A 24,466-nucleotide genomic window follows, 5' to 3' on the forward strand; every position below is an offset into this window, starting at 1 on the left:
AGAAGCCTCAGACCCCACACCAGATTTCATTATGGTCTTTTGTGGATATAGGCCTTAACCAAAGCTTCACACACCATCTGATGGCATTAGATGGCCTATCTAGAACTCAGGGTTAGAGCATTAATGGTATCTGTGTTCCAGCTGCTAATCCAGCAATTTACTGTTCAATTTCCAAAGAAAAAAAAACCAAAACCCAAACCTTTTCCTCTCTCTCTCTCTATCAGAACACCACATAGCAAAACCAAAACTGACAATTCCTCCAGCACACCTGTTGTATGAAAAGCTGTTGAAAAGTGTTCACAGAAAGTGTTCAGAGCTCTGAACACTTTCCGGGATGTGTGGTCTAGTTTTCTTCTTTCCAGGTGATATAACTGTCTGACTGAAGGCAGAAAGCCTGGCAGAGTTGAAGTAAGTATTGCATATAATAAATCACAAAACATAAGGTACTTGCTTCAGGTCACAACTAGGATGGCTTCAGGCCAGAAGCACAGAACCTCTCTGAAGAAAAACTGAGAGAATCAATTGTATATTTTGTAAAAGTCTAAGGAAAGATTCATACTAAACTGAAAAACAAAAATATTTTTTGTATTCAAGGCAATGTGTACAAATCAGAACGCAATGACAGTTTCTTATGGCAGAAAGGAACAAACTAAACCTGAGGTTACAAAATGAAAATTAGGGAATTAAGGAAACCCACAAATCTTCTGATACTGAAAGAGCACATAATGAATTTCAGGAGTGTCCAAACTTACGAATAAACACACAACAGCATGTAAAAATTGGTATTGTGACTGCTTGTGACACTGTAATTCTCTGAATTAATTTGAATCAATTCCAAACAATTTTGGCTGGTCACTTCAGACTTCTAATATATAAATATTAGAATATTATATATATTTATATATAATATCTTTACATAGGAAATGCAGTTTAATAGTGTAGTACAGGTCCTAAAAAAAAGACAGTAAATTGAAAGCAAATGGTTAAAGAATTTGTTAGCAAACAGGATTAAATATGGTGAAAGATGTTTCCCAGCCTTGGCATCCAGCACGGAGCCTCACTGGGGCCTGGATAAGCAGTGGAAAGCCTTGTACACAGACCTTGCTATCTCCCTAGTAAAGTCATATTTGCAAGTGAAGGACATTGATAGAGATTCTCAAAATAGTGTGCTAGGGAAAAAGGGGGGTGGGTTAGACTGAAAACACAGCACATGCTTTGAGAACAAAAAGTCCTCTCACAGATTTACATTTTCCAAACTCCATTGACGCACGTGAAAGAAAACACAGACGATAAATTCTCGTTCTCAGCGCACATTTCAAGACACCACTTTAATTATTCCTATCAGTTCCGTTGTCTATTGCACTCCCATTTCTACCTCCCCCAACATATGAATGATACTTTCTATGTTTTCAGCAGCACTTTTTGTGTACCCAATCTGCAGGTGCACCAAATACCTTGGCAAGGGGCAAACTGATTATCACTTAAGAAAACAGTAACTGTATAGTTCATATTTCTTCAAGGTCCTGAGTGCGCATAAATTCTCTTGAAAACGAAGTTATTGCACTTCAAGCATCAAGACAGCGAACCAGGTAAGTCTTGCTGCTGCTTGTAGAGATGATTTTACCATATTTTGTAATTTATAAACTATTTTTTCTCTCTCTCATGCATTTGTTCAGTAATTCAAATAATTATTTTCTCAGGTCTTAAATATAAAAGCTTCAAATACTGTGCAATAGTGCAATATACTGAAAAGAGGATATAGTTACTAACTTATAATAATTTTCAGGTCAATTCTACAGAGCTGCTCTTCATTTTTTCTAAGAACTCTACACTTTCTTGTATGTATTTCAAAATATGAACTGATGAATTTTTAACATACTAAGTATTGTTACGTCTCTGCTGAATCCTAGGTAACAATGTTGGCTGTCTCATACTTTAACCTCTGTTCTAACCTGCACAGGTTTTTAACAGCCTTACAGTTCAAAAGGAATTGTACTGTGTAAAGAATATAACTAATTTTTATTTTCCCTAATATCTACATTTATATTCCAGGTTTACTCTTGCCACAAGTGGAGTTCATCTTGATCTGGCTCGTTGTTCCTTTTTCCTATGCATATACTTCTTTGAGAATTGCTTCTAAAGAGGTATAGGGCATGGGAAAATGGGGCAATTGAGGTACTTCACCATTCATTTCAAACAGCTGTAGAAAATAGCGAAAACAGATGTATGAAGAAATTACAGGTAAATTTGTTAAACTCCCAATTAACTATCAAAACCTGTATAAAAAGATACTGGTATTATTTACTCTGTTGGTTTCATCTTAAAACCTGATTTATTACAAGAGTAATATTTAAGCATTTATCCAACTACATTGTATATATATATATAATCTCTCTTGATTTAATGTTCTGTCTAAAACATACGCATTGCTAAGTTACTCCTGTAGTCCTTATTCCCATAAACCTCCAACTGAAAATAATGGAAATGAAGTCTCACAAACTGCAAAAAATGCAACTCTTCTCCCTGTCTCACAGGTGCTGGGAATCATTCTTCACTGAATCCAGTTAGTGCTGACTCAGGTATGTAAAGCCCAGTCATGCAAACACTACCTACCCAAGGGGGCTGTCTACAATGTACCCTTTATTCTTAGGACTTGAACCTCTAAGATTGTAAGTACTTTTTACATGCACGTTTGAAATTACAAATTCTTCTAAAACACAGACAGTTAATAGTAAATCAAATAATAAACATCCTGTTTTTTTTCTTTCACCCACAGGTACCTTGGAACCGGAAGTATAGAAGCTCTCTTGGCTTTTTTCATTCAGTAGAAAAACAGTCATTAAACACAATTTTTATGTTTCTGTCCAATTACCTTTATTTACTCTAAATAACAATATATCATGTCAATTGGAGGGGAATACTGCTATTATGAAATAATGGAACAGTACATAACATATGTCAAATAAAAATCTTATGTTTCAGTCACTGGTCAAAAGTTTGTGTTACACTACATCACAGTTTCCAACAAGTCTTGTAAAGCTGTGGGCTTAGAAAAAAGCAAAACAAGGTGCATTACAAATCACTTTACCCAGTGGTTATCATTATGCTACATTATTCAATATTAAATAAACATTTTTAAAGTTACTTTTCATTTATCTCTAACATACTAGTGTTAGAGGACTATCTTACTTACATGTCACTTTTTTCTTAAATTAAAAGGCAATTAAAATGACATTCACAACCATATCTTTACTCACTGATGTCATATCAAAGCTTGTGGTAAAGGGAAGCTTCTGAGAGAAGGGATTTATATATATATATATATATATAAAGATATTAAATCTAATAACAGTCATTAAAATCAATAAGAACCTCCAGAATTATTGCACATAAAGGTGGAAAAAAACACACACAAAACAAACAAAAATATAAATAAACAAGAGACAACACCCCCATATAACTTATAGTTTCTCATATTTCACAAAATCTTACATTAATGTAAAATTACAAAAAAAAGCAATTGTATCAAAAAAATGTGTTTTACCTCAAATACATCCCTTGTGTAACTTAGCCTAACACAAATCCCAGATCCCAATGCAACACCACTACAACTGATGCTTTTTTTTCCCTTAAGACACAAAGTACGCAATTTAAATTAAAAGCTAATAGGAATAATAATGTCATATTGGTTATTACCAAAAAGGGGAAAAAAAAAAAGCTCTTTTGAGCTTGCAGTGGTATCAATAAAAATATCAGGTCAAAGATCAATCATATCAAACACAGCAGTATTAAAGCAAGAATCCAGAATAATTTTTTCATTCCAAGCTTCTTAGAATAATTTTGCAAATTGAAAAATCCATATTTCATGACGCAGAACAGCCTTAAAATATTCCCCAAACTATTTCATCAGTACTAAATCTGTATTCTTTATATAACATTATGTTGCAGTTCCTAGAGTTATTAAATGTAGCATGTTATCTCTAGGAACATCTCTTAAACACACATGAAAAAAATATTTCAGGTAATTCCTTAATATTTCTGATGGGATTTTGGTTGGTTTTTGTAATGCTCTAAGGCATTCCAAGAATGAATACATATGCTTAAAGAAACCTATACTGAAAAAAAAATATGTATTGCATATTAATGCAGTGAATATTATGAAATTAATCCACAGCCTCCCAAAAAAAGACACATCACCAGAAGAAGCAGGAAAGTATTTATGTTAATCTAAATTATAAGGCCTACACTTTTAAAGATTTCTGGTCAACTAAAATTTCCTTTTTGTTATGGTGTTACACTGTGTTATCACTTACAACTTGAAAGCAGCTCTTCCTGCCCTGATAGTCTCTTCCTGAATTTGCACTGCCAGTGGCAGTTTTCAAACCCTTCCGTAAATGCCTTTAACTTAGTAATGCAGCAGTTAAAAATAGATACATACATATAAAACAAACCCACAATTTTCTGTTAAGATGGTGGGTTACAGGTAAGTAAGACCTCCCCTGCTAAAGGAATCCAAAAAGTGTCAGTCCTAGCTAAAGTGAAGGAACGTGAGTGCGCACCCAGAAGCTGAAAAGGTTAAGTGCATCAGCACTGTGAGCTATTATGTAAACTCACTTACAGCTGAGGAATATTTCTCTAAGGAGCACAAATAGTTCAGACAAATCAATGAGAGGCAGAAACTGTTTTTTGAAGAAGAATTGCTGCAAGAAAAATTCAGTAGTGCTGATAACACCACTTCAAAACAAGTCTCTGGGACCTCACAGAGTTAGAACTCCCAACTAATCCTGTCAAGTTTTGAGCTGGTAGAGAAAAGCTAGCTTTCAGCTGTTAGTATAGTTTGCCATTCAGAAAAAATATTTTCTTAATTGTCTCTTCTGTAGTTTACATATTGTAAGATACAGATAAACACTAAAAGTTTCAACTACATATGAAGCATTTTAATATATAAAAAACAATGCAGCAAAAGCCCTTTCAGAAGACAGACTAAATTAACTTCATTGCAAATATTTTCATTATCACTGCAAGTCTTACAAGACACAGGGTATAATGGCTTTTTTCAGAAATCATGCCTTCATATTTGGTGACATTGTGCATTAAGTGAACAGTATCCTGCAGTTCCCATGACTCCCTATTCCTACTTTTGCTTCACTGTGTTTGAGCTCTAAACAAGATCAGAGAATCAACATGCCCAGGAAAAAAAAAAGTATCAGACACAAAGTTCTGCTTCCCCCCTCCCAGTAGAACTATTTCTCTGATCTGATTCCTTTTGTACCTGCAAAACCAGCTGCATCAGTGTAATGAAAAAAGAGACACAGAAGTTGCTTAAGCTGGAAGGACAATTACGTACATCTTTGAAACTACAGTTTGAAGAAAGAGTTTTTACACTTCCTCTGTACTCACTTTCTCTAATATACAAAATACCCATGACAGATTTGACCTAGAGAAAAACCTTCATCTCCACCTATTTCAAAGATTCGCAGACACTTGTAAATTTATTTCATTTCTAAACACCACCTGTCAGCAGTGGCATAAGTGACAGTGGAAAAACAGTAAGGAATCATGATCTGTACATCCAAATACAGTTTTTTGCTACAAAAACCACACAGCAGCAACATACTATACTACAAAACTTACATTCATTACTGAAACTAATGCTAAATCTTCAAATACTATTCCAGCATCTACTTTACGCTTTTTTTTTTTAAGATGCCAATAGATATGTTTCATTATTCTCTGTGAACAGGAGAGGTGCAATTCTATATGAAAAACTGAGCAGATTAAATAGCTCACTGACACTGAAAAGGAACAGTCCTTCATACCTTTCTCCTTTTGATTACCTTGGACCAATTCAGGCTAATTTTCTGACCCTCAGCTAATTCTCACCAGACATCCAGAACCAGGAAAATTCTTGGGTTTGGGTTAGAAAAAACCAAACAAGCAACAACCAATGAGAAAAAAATAAACCAACGCATCAAAACAACTTCATAAATTTCTCTTTGATAACTTTGTGGGGGTCTTTTTCACTGCAGAACTGCAGTTTAATGATAATTTATGCACCATGGACATGTGCATAGAGGAGGAAAGGAAAATATAAAGAAAAGCCTGACTCAATACCTGACCTCAAATAGCTCAGCCTGGGATTAACATGGGAGTTTCTTACTATAGCAAACAAATTATGAAGTAAGTTAATTAATGAACTCTAATTGTCCAATCTTTCAATACTTAGGCTAGACACACAGCATAGAAGATGTGTATCTTATTATTTTCCTCATGAAAATTGTTCCAACTTTTAACAAGTCCTAGATTTACTGCCCTTCTGCCCCTCAACAAGCCAGCTGAACCCCATTAGATTTCACAGAGCGCCCAGAGAGGACCCTTTGGGATTCAGCATTCTCCGAGGCTTTGCCCTCAGCTCGCTTCAGCCGGGCTGGGCAGCGCCGCTCCCGGGGCCGCTCCCGAGCCCTCGGCGCTCCCCCTGCTGACACGGCCCGGCACAGGGACGGGAGATGGAGAGACAGACAGCAGATACGGCGTGGCAAATGCAAGCAGGCTGGGTTTACGAAAGCAGAGATGAAGGAAAGAAAAGACTGGATGTTTATGGAGCATATGGGCAGACAAGAGCTATTGCTGTATGGAAGAATTTTGAGCCTTTAAGGTCTTATTTCTGTGCTCCTCTGTTTCTGCAAGCTCTCTGTTTCAACAACACAACACCCTTCAGAACTTGGGGTTACAATGCTTAGTTCTGTCAGCAAAATGCATCTTTTACCATTTTTGATAGTCAGCTTTGATACACATCCACACTGTGGGTTTATTTATTTTGAAAAGTTATCTTTGTAACTATTAAGCAAGCTACTAGGAGCTTGAAAGTCAAATATTGGCATTATTCATAAAGTCTCAAATCTAATTCATAAAACATGCATTACAATGTGGTCTGAATTTAATCTTCTCAGCCCAATAAATTACTGCTTCTTTCTCCCCCATAGTCCTTCTCCCTTCTACAAGATCAAAGCCTCACAGCTATAGACATAAGAAGCTGTAGATCAAGTGAAAAAGGGAAAGCAGAAAGAGAAAAGAAGAAATATTGCAATGAAGAAAGGTTAAACAACTTATTTCTTCTGTGAGGGACAGATTTCCCACGAGATGGGTCAAATTTTTAAAACCAAATATATTTGCCTTGCTTTTAAATTGTGTCTTATAATGTGTCAAGAGGGTTAAACTAAATTAAACTAAACTAAACTAAATTAAGTAGCATTTGAATTTTAATTCAAACCGAGCCTCCCCCAGTACAGTCCCGCGCCACCAGGTGGAGTCACCGGCACAGAAAGAGCGACGTGAGGGGATAGAAACGCAGGGGCAGAGGGCAGGGTCAGACACCCAGAGAAGAGGGCACTGTGGTGACCAGTAACAGGACCCAAGGGAATGGCCTGAAGTTGTGTCAGGGGAGATTTATGTTGGATATTAGAGAAAGAATCTTTACCCAGAGGGTGATTGGCCACTAGAACAGTCTCCCCCGGGAAGTGGTCACAGCACCAAGCCTGGCAGGGTTCGAGACATGTTTGGACAATGCTCTTGGGCACATGTTGTGACTCTCAAGGATGGTCCTGTGCAGGGTCAGGAGTTGGAATCCATAATCCTTGAGGGTCCCTTCCAACTCTGCATAATCCGTGATACCTTAGTCTCTCTATCTGGAAAGAGTGAGCAATTACACTGACTACAAAGACACTTATATAAATTAATCTAAAGGATTCCTTCATACTACTAAAAGGAATCATCCCGTTTCTTCCTCTTTCCTTCCATGCTTCAAACGTTGCCCTGTGGAAGTTAGAGACCTCATCTAACTTTTCAGTGAGTGGGTTTATCTCTTAGTTGTTAAAAAAGCCATTTGCTTTTCTTTTCCTTTTCTTTTTTTTTTCCCTGTTTCCTGCTAGCTTGGAAACCTAAATGGACTCCCTGATAGATCAGGGGGTTACCTAAACTGTGAACAAGGGAAAAGCATTGCCCAGAAAGAGGGAGGGAAGAGGAGTGAATCAGTTCCTTCCACCAGCTGAGCTGACAGCTCTACTCAACGTTTCATTTATATCTAAATGTGTCTCCTTTGTATAAGTAGAAATTAGTGTAGTACATAACATTTTTGTCTGATGAATGTCCTTAATATTTGTTAAAATTACTGAATTAACCTGTCTCTAGTGTTTTTTGATTACTAGCATACTGACAAATCCTAGTACAGTTTCCACACATTAATATCTTCCATAATCAAACCAACACCAGAAGAATAATTGCTGCTTTGCAGGAAATTATCTTCACAACTGATGGAATGACTACAAATATTAACAACTATGAGACGCTTCATAGAGTTATTTCAACAAGAGACTTTTTTTCTTCATGGCTGGGCTTCGCAAAGGAAGATATGGGAAAGACTCCATCCACATTTGTTACAAGCACGCTGGTGGCTAATGAGGCCAATACGAGATAGAGATGTCCGATTGCAAAAGGCACAGCAGAAAGACTCCTTAGCTGGTATTAAAGAGACAACAAAGCACAACTATAAGTGACACCAAACATTTTCACTGAGGGCTCTGTCAAGAAAGGCTGTAATTAAATAGCAGCAGTAAAATGTGAGTCAGTTACACCTCCACTACACTTATCTAGCTTACTATTGACATTCAAAATTTTGGTCATTATGAGGTTTGTAGTCCATGTGTTCATAAAAACTGACAATAATCAATGGAAAATGGGATAAATGTTTCATCACCGGACGCACCGAATGTTAATTGCTAACTAGAAACACTGGGTAATTACCTTTTAAACTGTAATTGCTCTCATGTGATGGTCACTTATGCTGTTACAATCACTCGATCAAAGTCTTTTGAATGGGAGCTTTGCCTCAGGCCATGTTCTGTGTGTTTAATCATCGTAATAACACTTAAGGGTATGAACACTAGCATTTTAAAAATAATTCACTTCAAGTATACTTTTTCTAGTGTTTATCACCTTCATAGCCACTGATATTCCCTCTTCTATTTTTGTTGAGCTCCCTGTTAAGTTTTGCTCTAGCTTGGCAGATTTCACAAAATGGTTCGACAAATGGACAAAATTTGTCGAATGGTTTGACAAAAATAAAGTTTGTTATTAATTAGGATGATGCTTCCCCAGAATACATTAAATAAATAAATCATACACCACAAAAACCTAAGTCACTAAAGTTTAAATATCAACAGAAGGGAACATAGAAAGATCTTGCAGGAAAAAAAATCACATTAAATACTACCAACATCCTTTAATAAAAATAAACACATATTGAGTTTCTTACGTAGGAGAACAGTATACACCTTTTTAGTGTAGTCACATGCCAACACAGGAAAGTTTAGTCACTATGTCATCTACTCCTGTTTACAATAAAAAGTCGAGTGTCTAAAACATAAGCATCCATCAGTCACGTTCACTTTGTCTGCATATGGTTTTCTGCTAACAGCTATGTCAAGACAAAAATGTCATTTCCAATACATTTTATTTCACCCAAGAAGCAGCAGAAGTTCTTAATGGTATGTCTGTGCTGTTTACTATTATAAATTAAAGCTACTAGCATTGTTTTCAAAGTGATTGTATTAAATGTAAAAACATCCTCAGCACAATAATTCTCAACGCAATTCTGACACAAATCTATGAAAGTTTTCATCACCAGCACATAAAGCCAAGGAGATTTACCAACACCACCCCTTCAAAAAAACCACTTGATTTTCAAAAAGAGCTGAGCAATGTGGAAATCCTTACTCTTGGTCTCTTAAGTACAGTTACAAAACTAAGCTACTTCAGAGGATGTAAACAGAAATTCTAGAAAATTTCTCTTTAATCAAATCAGGTGATTCAGTTCCATGAGTCTGAAAGATTGCTTTCAAAAAAAAAAAAAATTGTGTTAGCATCCTGTGTCTTTTGAAATTAAGGCTTTTCTCTTGAAACTTGGTAAATCGATTATTGCAATCTAGTCAGACTGATCAATGATCACAGAACTAAAAGGAAAAAACCAAAGTACCCACAAACCCACTGGTTTCATTATCACTAAAATACAAATTTAAAAAATGCCATAGTGGCAATAATTTTGTTGTTTAAAGATATTTGTTCCTCTATTAAAATAAGCACAATGCTAATTAATAACTAGAAACATTAATATAACAAACCAGTGATTTCTTGCTAATCCTTTTGATTAGATGTTACTTGTAACATCAAATAAATTATGATTATTCACTTCAGAAATTATCTATGATTTTATCATTTTTCCAGACCAAGCTTTACTTTCTCCAGAATTAACTTGCAGGTTTTCAGGATTAGGAAACAAGCTAACTAAAAAATAATGGTCTGGTTTTCGTAACGGTCCATTTCAGAAAAATTGTCCTGAACACTGAATTACTTCCCAGTAATTTTTGCCATAACGTTATGGGAACTAAGGGTTCAACACCATATTCCTTGATTAACGTCAAAACAGACCATTTAGAAACAGTGTCCTTCCTGGATTTTTTGTGGTTTGCTTTGTTTTGTTTCATTTATTTATTCTGTAGATTTCTCTGTAGTCTTTTTTTTTCTTTTTTTTCCTTTTTTTTTTTTTTTAGGGATACTGGGCTCGGTTTGGTTTCTACTAAAAAGAAAGGTGGTAACGTCTACCTTGCATTTTAATTATCTTTAAGAGCTGCAAATTGCTGTGGGTTGAATCAGAAGCGCAAGAAGGCAATGCAACTGCCGTCCCTCTTAGCTTAGTCAGAAAAGGTTTTCTGTAAAACATAAGCGTCATCTCTGCGAGGTCATTACTTTACCTCAAAGCATATGTAGTGACTTACTAGAAGTGTCATGCTTATTAAAAGCAAAACAAAACAAAAAACTCCGAGCAAACAAAAAACCCCAAGCAAACAAAAAACCCCTAACAAAAAAAATCAGACTGCTCAGGTGGATATTCAAGAGAATTTTTTTCTTCTTTATTACGAGGAGAACAAAAGTCTTTGCAACACCAAATGTATGTATTAAGAATATTCAAAATCAGTCTAGAAAATTCTTACATATGTCATGCTTCAGCATAGTTAACAAAAGAGCATGTAAATTCCATTGCATTTTATAGGAGAAAATAATATTCCTACCTGAGAAAATATAGAAAATCTAAGAAGAAAGAGATCTGGAAATGTAGCATTATCTTACTTCTGCCATCTCAATTCAAATATGTCACTCTTCGTAAAAGATGACACGAATCTCTTTGAAGTTTAAGAATTAGCATGTTGTCTCAAGCATGTTCCGCTCTGCATGGAAGCTGGTTCATTATCTCTCACTGTATAAACTCAAGCAGTAGTGACTGTTTACTGAAACAACCTGTAAATGTGTTAGCCCATGTTTGCAGAGGATAAGGACTGTGCCATTCCAGGCCCACTTCAGACTGTATAAGTGGTTCTTTTCTCACCCTTATCTGAATCATCCTTGAACAGACTGCCTCGGAACAGAGTTTACACTCCTCTTCTTTGATCTACTTCATAAGAACATCAGAACTGTTTACTTTGAAATGCACACATTTCTTGGTGCAGGGAAAGGAGATCACGTTTAAAGACATGAACAGACGAATTCAAGAGAGCCAGTCATTTTCTCAGTGTTTCTTGTCCTGTCCAATATCCTGACACGTAACTGCTCATTGCTTGATCTTATTCTTAAATTCATAAGAATGAACTCAAATTATTCAAAACTCTACCTTACTTTCTGCAAATGGCCTAACAAATTGCCATGCCGCTGTGCCTTAATTTCGACCTTTCTCTCCCTGAAGACTTCTTAAAAGTGTGATATTAAAGTCAACTGAAAACAAGTGTACCTCACACTTCAGAGGAGGATGAGAGTCCTAACTGCAACACTCTGCCTCATGGGCAGCAGCAAAATATTTAACCCTACATTTTAACCCTACCTGAGCTCAAACATCATCTACTCACCCTGACTTAATAAAGAGCAGTGTGTTCCTCACAGGCATATTGGCAAGATACTAGTATCAATGTTTCTCCATGATTTCTACCTGTCGAGGAGTACTTACTTGTTCCTACCTCGAGCCCCTACCTCCTTTTGTTGATAGAAAGGCAAGGGGATTCTTTCAAGTCTTGCATCAAACAAGCAAGAGGGGTTCAAAATTTGGGTGTAAGGCTCATAAAGAAGGCTTTTCCCCGTTCTTCTTTGTTATCAGTCCCTTCTGAATCCCTGTCCTTCATACCGGCAGATAAAGATTAAAAATCACGGGGCGGTTCGAGGGCCGAGGGCAGCTTGGGCAGCATGACGAGCACAAGCCGTGATGCAATTTCCAGCACCTACGTGGTCAGGAGACAACTCCGCGGTGAACTTGGCGCCAGGTCAGGCAGCCTTGGGTTCTGCTGACTACTGCGCTCGGAGATTAGGCGGATGTAACAATCACCTGAAAGGGGAGATTAAAGCGCCTCTCAATGAGGTCCTTTGTCCTCGGACTCATTTGATGCTTTGGGCCTTTTCAAACCGCGCCGGGGGTTTAAATGTTTGCCCTGACGGTCGGGGCGGCTCCAGTGAGGGCCTGCAGCACTGGGGGGACATGGAGAAGGGGCCCTTCTCGGTGGACTGGTTGGCCCGGAGCAGCCGCAGCTGCACCGGGGAGAGCCCCGCGGTGCTCGATGGGTCCCGCTGTGCCCCTCGGTCACCGGGGCCGTCGGGTCGTGGCACCGCCCGCGGGGCCCGGGGCCCGCGGAGGGAATGGTCGCCCCCCCAGACCTCCCGATCTGTCCCCGAAGAGGTGCCCTGGGACCGGGAGGCCGCGGAGCGCAGCAGCCCCGGGCACGAAGCGGAGGCGGCCGGCGGGGCCGTACCCGGGCGGGCCCGCACCAAGTTCTCGGCCGCGCAGCTGCAGGAGCTGGAGCGCAGTTTCCGCGAGCAGCGCTACATCGGCGCCGGCGAGAAACGGCGTCTGGCGGCCGCGCTGAACCTCTCCCAGAGCCAGGTGAGCGCGGCCAGGGCCCCCGGGACCGCCTCGCCCTCCGCCCGACGGGGGGAAACGGGTAGAGTTTGTTGGCATCTCACGGTCACCGCTGGGACGGGGGCAGTGACAGTGACAACTCCTGCAGGTGCGGCAGGACGGGCCGTCCGTCAGTCTCGCAGAAAACGGGGCTGACACCCCTGTCTAGGCTGGCACTGCTGTGTCCACCAGAGACAAGGTGCAAATGGAAAACCGTGAAACTTTCGTGGGGGGAGGGTGGTAAAAATACTTGCACAATCTCCAGAATTCAATTTGCAGGCTAATTCTTTCTCGTTCAGAGTCGTGTATCTACTTGATAGATACACTGCAGGATTTTCGAACAGAACTACCCCTGCTCAGCCCTTCTAGTCCAACTGCACTAGTCTTGAGTTACAGCCCCAGTCCAAACCTTGGTAGTTGGCTTGCCATGCATCATGGAGTGTTCACAGCTTGGTTTCTCCTCATGTCAAGACAATTACTCTGCACTGAATATAGACCAATGTTATTAGCCCTTAACTGTTAATGTATTCTGCTACTCCGATACTAAATCTGCATTCAGGATGTATTGCTATATGGAAAAGGGGCAAGTGGATTGACTCTTTTTTCTTGTCCTCAGATAAAAACCTGGTTTCAGAATCGTCGCATGAAGTTTAAACGTCAGACCCAAGATGCCAGGATAGAAGCTCTTTTCTCAGGCTTATTTTTGCCCCATCACTATTACCCAGATATGGCTACATCCAGCTATTCTCATGGGATATGTGCCAACGTCTCCACTTCTGCTGTTACACTTCATCCAACTGTGCTAAATCCTGTTTTGTTACCTTCTGTTCTGGCTCAGTCTCATCAGCCATTTTTGCCAAATCCATCTTTACAGTTGCCTCCAAGCCCAGGATTATCTTGTTACTCTTCTGTAATTCCAGCAGTGACTCTAACCACTGAACATAAAAGACTGACTTCCCAGTCATATCTTCCTTCCTATTAAAAATGTCAAACATCACGTGTGATTTAAAAAAGAACTGCCAAATATCTCTTAAGAGTAACTATTTAACTTATTTTGTTATATTAAATAGATTGATGGTTCTATTGTTTTCTTTAATATAAAACCCAAAGTTTGATTGGAGGAGAATATAATTTATCTCTATTAGAGAAGTAATACTGAAAGTGGAAGTGGAGGACATGAAATTTTCTTTCATTCCTACAGTTTTTGTTATGCTGTATGGCAATTTCTATATAAATTTTCCTATCCAAAAGTTTTCAGAAGACAACCTATAATCATGTAGGGATCTCCACTGAAAGAGATCAGTACTGTTCACACTGAAATTTGCATAATAACTATATCATGTGATGGACAATGGTCTTAAAAACTTTGTCCATTCAACTTGAGTGTGGGTGTTTAACAGAAGAAACAGAAAATGTATTTAAATTAAAATGGTAGAAATGTGGCAACTCTATGAACAAACTGAACAAATTGCCAGGTATTGTCTTTTACATGTATATTCTGCACCATTCCTAAAGGGGTTTCACCTGTTTTTTGATGGACATATTCTATTTATGCATTTAAAACCAGGTAAGGCTAAGGAATTCATTGGCAAGTATGTATGTTGATACCAATGTCAAGCATACTTGTAATTAAAAGCTGCTTATGAGAACATTAGAATTGTTCACAAGTTCAGATTTCCTGGGACACTCAAAAAGAAAGTATTTTGTTTTTAACTTCTAAAGTTTCAACCTTACCTTGACAGCCTCTCTGATTTTAAACTGCAGGATTTATTTAGGCTTGCTATTAGGAACAGTCAGGGCTGTTCCTAAAAGTCCCAAAGCAATCTTTATGAAAAATTGCAAAGCCAAGCCTTTAGAGAATAATGAGGAACAAGAGACTCCGCATCAGCACAAAGCAAGTGCAGCAGGTGTGACTACATCTCCTTCCCTGATCCAGACCATTATACCTTGCTCACTAGGTGATGGATGGTCAGACCACTCTGCAATTGTAAAGAGAGAAAAAGTAATACACTCCTTCGCCTGCCAAAAAAACCCCAACAAAACAAACAACTAAACCCCAAACCCCACCAAACGCTCCCTTCCTTTGCTCATGGGGAAAAAAAAGAAAAGCCTGCGACAGCCCTGTGCTATGCGTTACCTTTTCTCCTCTCTTCCTTCCTCCGCTCTCATACCCGTCCCCACCCCTAACCCCGGCCACGTTGTGCTGGGGGGCTTAAGGAGTGCAAAGTTGAAATCAGTCTTTGGTAGACAATACGGAGGAGGCTGGGAGACACTTGAAGGAATTTCCCCCACCACACCCCTTCTCAGTGCATCACTGATCTGAGACGCAGCTAGGTAGCTGAAGGGACAACCTGTGCATTTTCTCAGTCACTGTGAACGATTCCCTTTACCCCTTCCAAGTAACTTTTTCACAAATGAGAGGAGTCCCTGGGCTATTAAATCAAAACTCTTGATTACTCAGTGCATTACAGGGTGGTGGTGGGGGAAATTTAGACTACAATGCAGTAATCAACTAATGTATTTAAAAGATCTTTCAGGTGAATTAGTGAAACTTCATATAAAATCTAAAAGATCAAGAAATAAGAAATGTTAACTGAGGACTTTCAGGAGAGTAGTGAAAACTGATCCCAGGAAGAACAAATTTCAAGATTGCTAAAATAAAAATTTGAACCCTTTACACATCTAAAGGGAGTAACTCAATTTACTAAAAAATGTTTAAAATATGCAATTAGAATTGATATTTAGTGGTGAGACAAAAGGCCAAATTTGCAGGTTAAAATCCCGTTCAGATGATAAGGCTTTGAACTGAACACAATTACATCTTAGTATTTTTTGCCAAGTATTTGTTTTGGCAATTGTAAAACTTTAAAATCCCATAGGGAAGAACTGATCTGTTTAATTCCTGTTCAAAGACACACTGACTTAATATTGGTGATTAACACAGCTGCTGGCTTCACATGGAAGATGAAATTGGAATTGTAAAGCAATAATTGATTTATATTCAAAGAGAAACTCACCAACAGCTTATCCTTCCTCCTGGAGGATGCACTTAGCCAAAAGCACAGTGTAATGCAACTGGGTACAGTTGCCTCTGTCCAGGCTACCAAACATGCTTAACAACAGACTGTATCTCAGTGGGAGTGTAGGAAAGTCAGATAAAATGTATTAAAACATCTAAATCCATTCCCAAAAACAGGAGGACAAGTGACCATTGCTGTTTACATCGCCCAAGTGAAACCTTTATGTAGTTGACATGTAACTATTCAGATTTTATTTATAAATATATATTTATGGAAAACTGGGGATGTGCAATGAAAACCAGTTACTTAACACACTTCAGACTAAATAACGTTGCTCTACACCATGGGAAATTCAGCAAAAGCATGTTTCTAGTACTACATTTCTCTCTCCAGTTTCACTTCAGCAGGTTCCTTTCAGTATACTGTTTATTGACTGGAGAGTAGACTACCAGGTTTTTAAAAATTAATAAACTATAAAACAAAAAAGTAGAAGTGGCAATACATCAAATAAATTTTAATATTAATTATAAAATATAAAATTATTCGTTTTCACATTTAACTTAAAATAATAAAGACATATTCTTCCAAATCAGACTAGGGATTCTGAGCACAAAATACATTACAGCATATAACGCTTTTCCCCTCTGCTGCCCGTCCCTTTTCTTTTTCACTATAATGCATATACAAGGTGGCACTGACTGTCCATTTTGTTCTGAATGACTGGATGGAAAGAGGGATGAGGAAGAAAGTGTTGATGATAGTAGGGTAGCTCATTTCCTATGAAGTGGTAGGTGCTTTGCGATGCATCATATCTGGGAAAGGAGAAGCTGAACGGCACAGCAGGCGCCGGGGTAAAAGGCAGGAGTCTCTGGTGCTGGGGAGCAAAGGGGTAGTGGATACCATCCTGAAACATTGCTGGTGAGGCCCCCTTGGGGTAGCTGTAGAGTGGAACAGGAGACACGAGGCTGTGCTGGTGGTCCTGTATCTGCCTCTTCAGTTTCATCCTCCGGTTCTGAAACCAGGTCTTGATCTGAGAAACAAAAAGAACGGGGTGAGGGGATGGAGAAAACAAATCAGGTTCTTTGCTTAATAAATAACATGCAAATTATGAACAACTGTATCTCAGCTGCTTTTGCCATTTTGCTTCAGCTGGAGTTGACAAGAATTGGACTAATTCTCTTGCCCTACTTAACCGACGGCTGAGGACCTACGGGATGTAGAGGGGAAGTGTGTCTGTGTTTAGCAGCGATATTAGATTAATCACTTAGAATCTTAAAGATCATATATGACCTCTGCAAGGTCTAGGCGGATCGCTTAGGCAGTTTACCTTACTAAGAAATTAAGAAACCTTAATGCCTTCCCGGTAGAAAGTGCCTCAAATTTCCTGGAGTGTAACTTGTTAATCCCCGAGGAATCCCACAGCCCCTGCTAAATTCAGCTGAAGACCGCTCTTCATCGTCTCTTTATCGCAGAGAGCACGAAAGCGAAACGGCCGACCCGGCCTACTCCTGCCCGACGGGGTCGGGAAGGATCCTCTTCCTGCGGGACTCACCTGGATCTCCGAGAGCTGCAAGGCAGCCGCCAGCTTCCTCCGCTCCGTGGCCCCCAGGTACTTCTGACGCTGGAAGGTCTTCTCCAGCCGGCAGACCTGCTCTGAGGTGAAGGCGGTCCGCGCCCGCCGCTGCCGCCCGCGGGTCCCGCCCGCCGCCGCGGAGCGCTCCGCGCTCTCGCTCTCGTAGCCGGAGGACTCGTCGGCGCTCAACCAGCCGCTGTCGGGGGCTGCACAGGAGGAGGGAAGGCGCAGTAGTGAGGCCTCTTTCCCGGCCTGGGAAGTGCCTCCGCCTCCCCTCGGCCCTCACAGGCCGTTGCACCAACAGGGGTCGAGGTCCCGTGTGTGTCCCCGGCACGCCCCCCCCCCCCCCCCCCCCCCCCCCCCCATTTCAGTTCCCTCTTTACTCACCTGACTGCGACGGGTCCGAGTCGGTGGTCTCTGCAGGATCGTCTGGGATCCGCTCCGCCGGGCAGGGCTCGCTGTCCGCGGGCTGGCTCGGCTGCGGGCCGCCTCGTCGGGGCTTGGCTCTGACCAGGAGGGGCGTGCTGCTCAGCGAGGTGGGGGCGCGGGGAGGGGGCACACAGCAGATGTGGGGCCTGACCCCGTGGGGCTTGGTCTCTGCCGAAGGAATTTGGGCCTGGTTCATGGCTGAGATGGGTTGGAGCACCGTAAGACTCGGCCCGCTCTTATATGGGCGCTCCGGTCCCGGGCGGGGTAGTTCTAAGTGTGAACACACATCAAAGTGGGAATCGAGCACAGATAACAGCTACCAGCGAGAAGGAAAGTTCACACGTCTGGCAAATGTCTACAGCCCCTGGCTCCAGCGTGTCTGCGGGGCCCTGGAGACCCCCTTGAAGTGCAAACCTGTCCCTCTCCCCTGGAGGGCAGGGCACGGGCAGGCTCAGCCCCGCAAACAGGCGTTTAAAGACATCGTCCGGGTCTGTGACGGCGCGGTTTTACCATTCCTTTTTCGATTACTGGGTCTCACATTGCACAGATGCCCGAAACCAGCCCCGAGACGGCCCGGTCCAACACCAACGGGGCCGGGATGAGGGATAACGAAACTCAGGCAGGGCCTGGCAGCCCCGCCGTCGAGCACTGCTCATCAAGGGAGCTGCAGAGACCGGCCTCCATGGGAAAAGCCATTGGGGCGTGATATCAAGAAGTCCCTATCCCCGAGGCTAAGCCCTCACTCCCGGGGACCGCAGCCAGGCTACGGCTTAGCAGGGCTGCGGGCCTTCTCAGCTTGAACTTGGCGCCATCTGTCTAGCCAGAAAGAGCAACCCATCTCCCCAATCGTTTAGAGATCAAAGGACTAAGTGAGCAGCGGAGCTCGCACCTCATCAACTTCATACTATCCCAATCCACATGTAGCTTCCCGAGAAGGACGACGCCCTTGTAATGCAGGGAGGACACCAGGACACCTCCAGCAAAGCTTGCTTGGGGAAAGAGGCATAACGAAAACTTACATCCTCTTCGAGTTCTTCTTATGTTCAATTTTAACAGGGTTTTTAGCTACGCAGGTGAAAAAACTGCACCGACCATGACCACACTGACCATAGTGATACTTGAATAACACATATTCTAACCCCTGATACTTCCTGAAGACAAGTGGAAGCGATCGCCATGCCTGTAACTGGGTAAATGCACTGACAGAATCCCAGTTTCAATGGGGATTCCGAAATCCTCGTAGTTCCTGCTGGGATGCACAGCCAAAAGGAGTGGGCACCATAAACCTGGGTCTAACAGGGCAGGAGCTTGTTTCTTTCTAAAACATAGCAGTAATCTAAGTTCCCACATCAAACCCCAACCAAACCAACTCCCTAGTTTATTATGAAAAATCATTTGGGAAAAAAAGTCATATTCATGCCACGCATTTTCATTGTCTCAAGTGTTGCAGTAAGTCCATGGCCGCAGGAATGGACAATGCAGTTATCGACCCCTCCCAACCTCACAAAGGTGGCTTATCCCCACACTGGCCCCGGGGGAGGGATACAACACAAGCACCAGAGCAATGCAAACACCTAACCAAGCCCACAGCCCAGGAGCTGAGTTCCTCTTGGAGCTTTCCTTGCAACATCAGCCCCTAAGAGCAGGGATGGGGGAGGCTGTTCTTGCCCGGCACAGCCCCAACAGAGAGTTTGACTGGCTCCTTAAGGGGTGTTGGGCATAGTCACTAAACGAGGTTCACTTAATGCTGGCACAAGACTGTCGTTTTGACTGATACGCACAAGCCAGTGCAAACGTCCAAGTAGTTGAATATAGCCAGAGACCAAACTCCCACACTGGGTCAGAACCGTGTACCTGTGAGTGCCACTGACCCAAACAAAACCACCGTAACTGGGGAACATATAAACCCTAGACACATTTCAGTCAAGCAGGGATAGTCACTCACTGTTCCCTAGAAGAACTAAGTGCCTGCACATTAATTTTAATAACTTCAGGATCGAATAACTGTTCCTGAACTATTCCATCTGTGTATGGTCCCTCTTTTTCTGAAGCAAATGCTCTATCATACTTACTCTCCATCTTATTTCAGAACAGCCATTTCTAAATAACCCCATGTGTGGACAATTCCAAGCAGCAAAACTGCCACATATAAACACATTCACAGCAAGTTGTCCTTTGTAAAGCATCGTGACTGCCTCATCAGAAGCAAGCTTAGAGGTAATACCTGAAAACAACTGAGATTCAGGAGCTTCTAAACCGAGCACACAGCTACCAGCAAGCAGTATGGCCCCCAGCGCTTCCACCAGGGCAGTCTTCCCCACCATTTCTCCAGCAGAAGAAAGCTATGACAAGCCAAGCAGTCTTGGGTCACCCATGCACTGCAGTCCCCTCACCTGGGCACACAGAGACATCCAGTGACTACCATCTAGGGAGTGACACTTTATCAGCTGCCAAAATTAAACCAGACATGAGATGACCATTCAGTTCTGTGCCCAAAGAGACCAACATGTGCATTCATACATTATATATTATGCATCTTATAGAAGGAAACTATTTTTAACCCTGCAGACCTGCTGCCATTTCCTCTTCTCACTTGGCTGAAAATGCAGGAAAGCAGCTGACCTGTCCCACCTTTTGCTGAAAGTCAATGAAAACTGATTTTTCGTTTTTATTAGGCACCATTCCAGATTGCTTATTTAGCAAGACATTTATACTCAACTCTAGAATCCCCCCCACTCCAGATGAAAGCAGCTGCATCTGTGGACCACAAAACCCTGGAACAGATGGAAAGAGTATGGAAGGTGTTATGTGGCTGTTGTAACTCCCATCAGCAAGAGGTGGCAGCTTGAGAAACTTGAAAACTTTAATGACCCTGGACCCTGGGTGGATAGAGGCCCTGCAGCTGCAGTTAAATCTTCCCCTTACCTTGCAGAAGTTTGGTGCGCATAGGAGACACAAATTTACCTCAATTATTTCGTATTACTTGAAGTTTTTACAGTATTCAATTGATGTGATATATAACCATGATCAAAAATAAATCTAAGTTTTATGGGAAATTATGTCTTTTCACATGGAATTCTGTATACTCAGAACTTTGGAATACTGTATTATATTGCAAAATATATTTTTCTTACTTGTTTTATATCTAGGACATAGTGCACACATTTCACCAAATCACACATCAAAATATTTATTGTTCTGCATTTGTACGTAAGCCTTACAACCATAAGAAACATGTTTGCTGCTTCAAGAAATTGACTGATATCTTCTGCACTCTTGTAACTCAGAATGATACCCTGAAATTTAGGTGCAGTGACTAATGCCATGTTGTGATAATTACAGCTGAGGTCATCAGGACAGAGTGCTCTTTTTATGCGAGCTCTACAAGTCTTGTAAGGACAAATAGTAGATTTATCTCACTGGTATGCATGGGAATATTTCATCTGGGGCTTTGTGCACACACAGAATATAAACCCATGAGAACAGGCAGAGCTGCAGCAGCTCTACAGCACAAAGGTATTACGGTAGGGAAGGTCTAGCCTGTTGTCCAGGCTGCAGCGTCTCCTGCACCAGGTACTAGAAGTTCACCCTTTGCTAGAGGCTGAAGTACTTGTATTGCCCAGGAATGCCTCTGGAGTGTCCAGGCCTTCAACAAACCATCAGAGTGATATTGCACGAAAACTTAAGAAAAAAGTGGTCACATTTTGGCAAATAGAAGAGTAGTCCTTCTCAAGAAAAATAATTGCTAGCATAATTGGTTGAATCTTCATGTTTCAAACTTTCCTTCTACCATAGCATTTATAATAGACTAGGAGCTGATGTACTAGGCCACCAGACCTGGGACCTTCTGGGCTGCAAACTTACTGGCTTCATCGTAGGCAAATCTCATTTGTCTTTCTGAAAAGCCTAGATTTTTACCATATCTTCATGACAAAACTGGAGAAGTGGGAGTGATAGACGATGCAGTAAGAACTGCAATGGCACGCACCCCACCCAGGGGAGAGAAAGCTCCCAGCCAAATAAACTCAATTCTCCACCCAAAATACGTTTAGCTGCGCGAATGGGCAGGAGGAGAGAGCTTGGGGAAGTGTGGCAGCCCTTCAGAAGTAAGTTTAATTACTGTAGGGAGCGAGGTTTTAACATGGCTAAAAGTGCAGACAAGATATTTTGCCCTGCTCCAGACGGGACCATAGGAAACCTATGCCCACAGCCAGCCGCAGGGCCCAGGCTGGGCTCCCGACCGGTGGGATAGCTGATGGCTGTTTGTACCCTCCACTGTTCTCCTTTGGAAATGCTAACTCGGTTATTCAGCTTCTCCTTTGATGTCCTGATAGGTGCTATTAGATAGTCAATTAGGTATCAACGAGATCGATTGTTTCGGAATAGATGCTTTTCTGTTTGAAGTACCTGTGAACACTAACAGTGCCATCACCCCGCCGCTCCTTTGCCCACGGGAACAATGCGGCTAACACACAATAAATGACAAATGCTACTGACTCACCCGGCAGCCCCTTCCCTCCCGGCTCACACGCTGCAAGCCCAGATACTCCTATTCACCTACTGTGGGAGCAAACACTCACTTTGCATTAAAAAAAAAAGTTATCGGGGAAATATTTCTGTGTTCTTTGCAGAACTAGTGGACAAAGAGCCCAGATAAGTTAAATTAGCACGAAACAAACTAGTACTTGAATTTCTATGCACGCCATTGCTACCTTGCCTGAGGACTTGTGACACTTCCACAGTTGTTCAGAATTGTACAGGCAGAATAACTAAGAGCTGAAAAAAGAACTAAAGCACTTAACCTGCCTGAATACCAAAGAGACGGTAGGATTAGCTCCCTACTAAGTACTATTACAGGGTAACACCAGGTCGAAGCCTAGGAGTTTGAGAGACAGCTATAAAGGAAAAGTAGCAAAGTCTACACAAGGAACACGTCGAGGCCAAGAGGTCTCTCCTCTTTATTTCTCCCTCCGCTTCAGTGGGATTTATCAAGTTAATTGTCATCTAATTACGTATCAAAGAAAAAGATAATGGGCAGCAATTAGATGTAATGGCCTGACAGTGTGAGATCTCTCTCGATTAGCACACAACACCGAATAACTTCACCTGGTTTTTGAAGAGGTCCCTGTAGCGGCTCCACCGTGTCTGGGAGCTGCGGGGGGGTGATATACCCCGATCCTATTCCCAGTCCCCTAATGGCTGCTCTAGCCAAATTGGGACGGGCGGTACCGTGCGCCGCTGCCGGCGGCTCCCCCACCCCGCGGTGCTGATTCAATCAGGTTGCTCCCCCTCCGCTCACGCACTGCAGGGGACAAAGGCTTTGAAGTTAGCGTGCTGGCGATTTCCCCCCTCCCATTCTCTTTTCCTCCCAGGGGAGCCCAGTTTCCAGGTTATACAGCCTCTTCCTCGAGAACCGTCGGGCTGGGAGTTCCGGCAGTTTCACCTCCAGAAGCATTAAACTGCTCCTCCCCAGCTAATCGACTCGGCCTTTTTGGGTTTTGCTGTTGTGAGTTCCACCTCCAACCCCATTTGTAGCTGGCTTGCCCACACCGCTTGGTCCTGCCAGAGAGCATTCCCATGCTGGGGTTTATTGTGGTGTGACAAAAACTGGGGGGCTGCTCCCCACTGTGCTGGTGGGGCGGCCCGGAGGTTGCTGCGGGGGCATTCGGCGGGTGCGGTGCGGGAGCAGGACCCAGACTGTTACGATCTCTTGCGAGGGGCTGTGAGAGGGCAGAGGGCCTGCGCTGACACCAGTGCCCCTTTATTGCTGCCAGGAATAAAACACAGTGGATGAGAAATTCAAACAAGCAGGAATAAAGCATGAAGTTTGAGTTTCTTTCTCCTAGATAAAAGGAAAATCTTGCATTCATGTTTTAGTGCGAGAATTGGACCACTTTAGCAAAAATTAAATAATTTCACCTATAGTTTTCTAGACCACCGGAATGTAGTAGTTACCTTCTAGAGAAAGCTGACTTTTGCAGGTGGAAGAGGAATTATCACGCGGATATTCGGAGGAATCCGTTAGTACTAGGCACTCAGCCAAGTGAGCATCATCTCTTGAATTCATTTGAGCAATTGCCGGGAAACGCAGCAATATTTGCAAGCTAGCGCTGCCAAAACACTGGCAAGGCATTTCAAGTGCTTGCTAAGTATACATGTGGCCAAGGAGTCATTATGTTAAGTGACCATTAGCACTCTTTCAGAGACCGGCTTCTGTCTCTCCAGCCGTTCTGCAGCTCGTACGCCCAGAGATAGGTCACCCCGTTAGTGCCACTAAGCAGCCCTCGCCCCTGGCACGAAACGCACCAGCCTCAGCCAGGACACGGGGAGCCGCATACACCCATCCCGCACGCAGAACCACCACCTCCGAGACTGCCCCGTGGTCAGTGCAGCTTGGCCGCACAGCCCCGCCTGTCCCGGCGTGGACCCCACCATCCCTGTGGCAAGGATCGCAGC

The 24,466-nt window shown here is 42.1% G+C and overlaps 2 protein-coding genes and 1 long non-coding RNA gene across 3 annotated transcripts; 2 read left to right on the top strand and 1 right to left on the bottom strand.

Annotated features, from left to right (window-relative positions):
- Positions 1-1,561: 1,561 nt before the first annotated feature.
- Positions 1,562-3,063, top strand: LOC113949515. Its single transcript, XR_003528458.1, has 4 exons — positions 1,562-1,589; positions 2,053-2,241; positions 2,535-2,579; positions 2,777-3,063. It is a non-coding gene; the product is annotated as an uncharacterized LOC113949515 (long non-coding RNA).
- Positions 3,064-12,301: 9,238 nt separating this feature from the next.
- LOC113949570 (homeobox protein vex1-like) lies at positions 12,302-13,970 on the top strand. The gene is made up of 2 exons (XM_027648341.1): positions 12,302-12,973; positions 13,605-13,970. Exons 1-2 carry the CDS (start codon positions 12,302-12,304, stop codon positions 13,968-13,970), a joined length of 1,038 nt encoding a protein of 345 aa, XP_027504142.1.
- Positions 13,971-16,678: 2,708 nt separating this feature from the next.
- LOC113949571 (homeobox protein vent1-like) lies at positions 16,679-18,206 on the bottom strand. The gene is made up of 3 exons (XM_027648342.1): positions 17,969-18,206; positions 17,561-17,787; positions 16,679-17,038 (listed from the first exon to the last, which is right to left on the bottom strand). Exons 1-3 carry the CDS (start codon positions 18,204-18,206, stop codon positions 16,679-16,681), a joined length of 825 nt encoding a protein of 274 aa, XP_027504143.1.
- Positions 18,207-24,466: the final 6,260 nt, after the last annotated feature.

This window comes from Corapipo altera, unplaced genomic scaffold, assembly GCF_003945725.1.
Source record: "Corapipo altera isolate COAL_440 unplaced genomic scaffold, ASM394572v1 56, whole genome shotgun sequence".
Classification (NCBI taxonomy): Eukaryota; Metazoa; Chordata; class Aves; order Passeriformes; family Pipridae; genus Corapipo; species Corapipo altera.

What these genes read in the sequence shown, in the direction of transcription:
- LOC113949570 (XM_027648341.1), top strand. Translation starts at nt 12,302, where the DNA reads ATGCAATTTCCAGCACCTACGTGGTCAGGAGACAACTCCGCGGTGAAC. An exon ending in TGAACCTCTCCCAGAGCCAG is followed by an intron (nt 12,974 to 13,604) that starts GTGAGCGCGGCC and finishes TCTTGTCCTCAG; the next exon opens with ATAAAAACCTGGTTTCAGAA.
- LOC113949571 (XM_027648342.1), bottom strand. Translation starts at nt 18,206, where the DNA reads ATGAACCAGGCCCAAATTCCTTCGGCAGAGACCAAGCCCCACGGGGTC. An exon ending in CTCGGACCCGTCGCAGTCAG is followed by an intron (nt 17,788 to 17,968) that starts GTGAGTAAAGAG and finishes CCTCCTGTGCAG; the next exon opens with CCCCCGACAGCGGCTGGTTG. An exon ending in TGCAGCTCTCGGAGATCCAG is followed by an intron (nt 17,039 to 17,560) that starts GTGAGTCCCGCA and finishes TTTGTTTCTCAG; the next exon opens with ATCAAGACCTGGTTTCAGAA.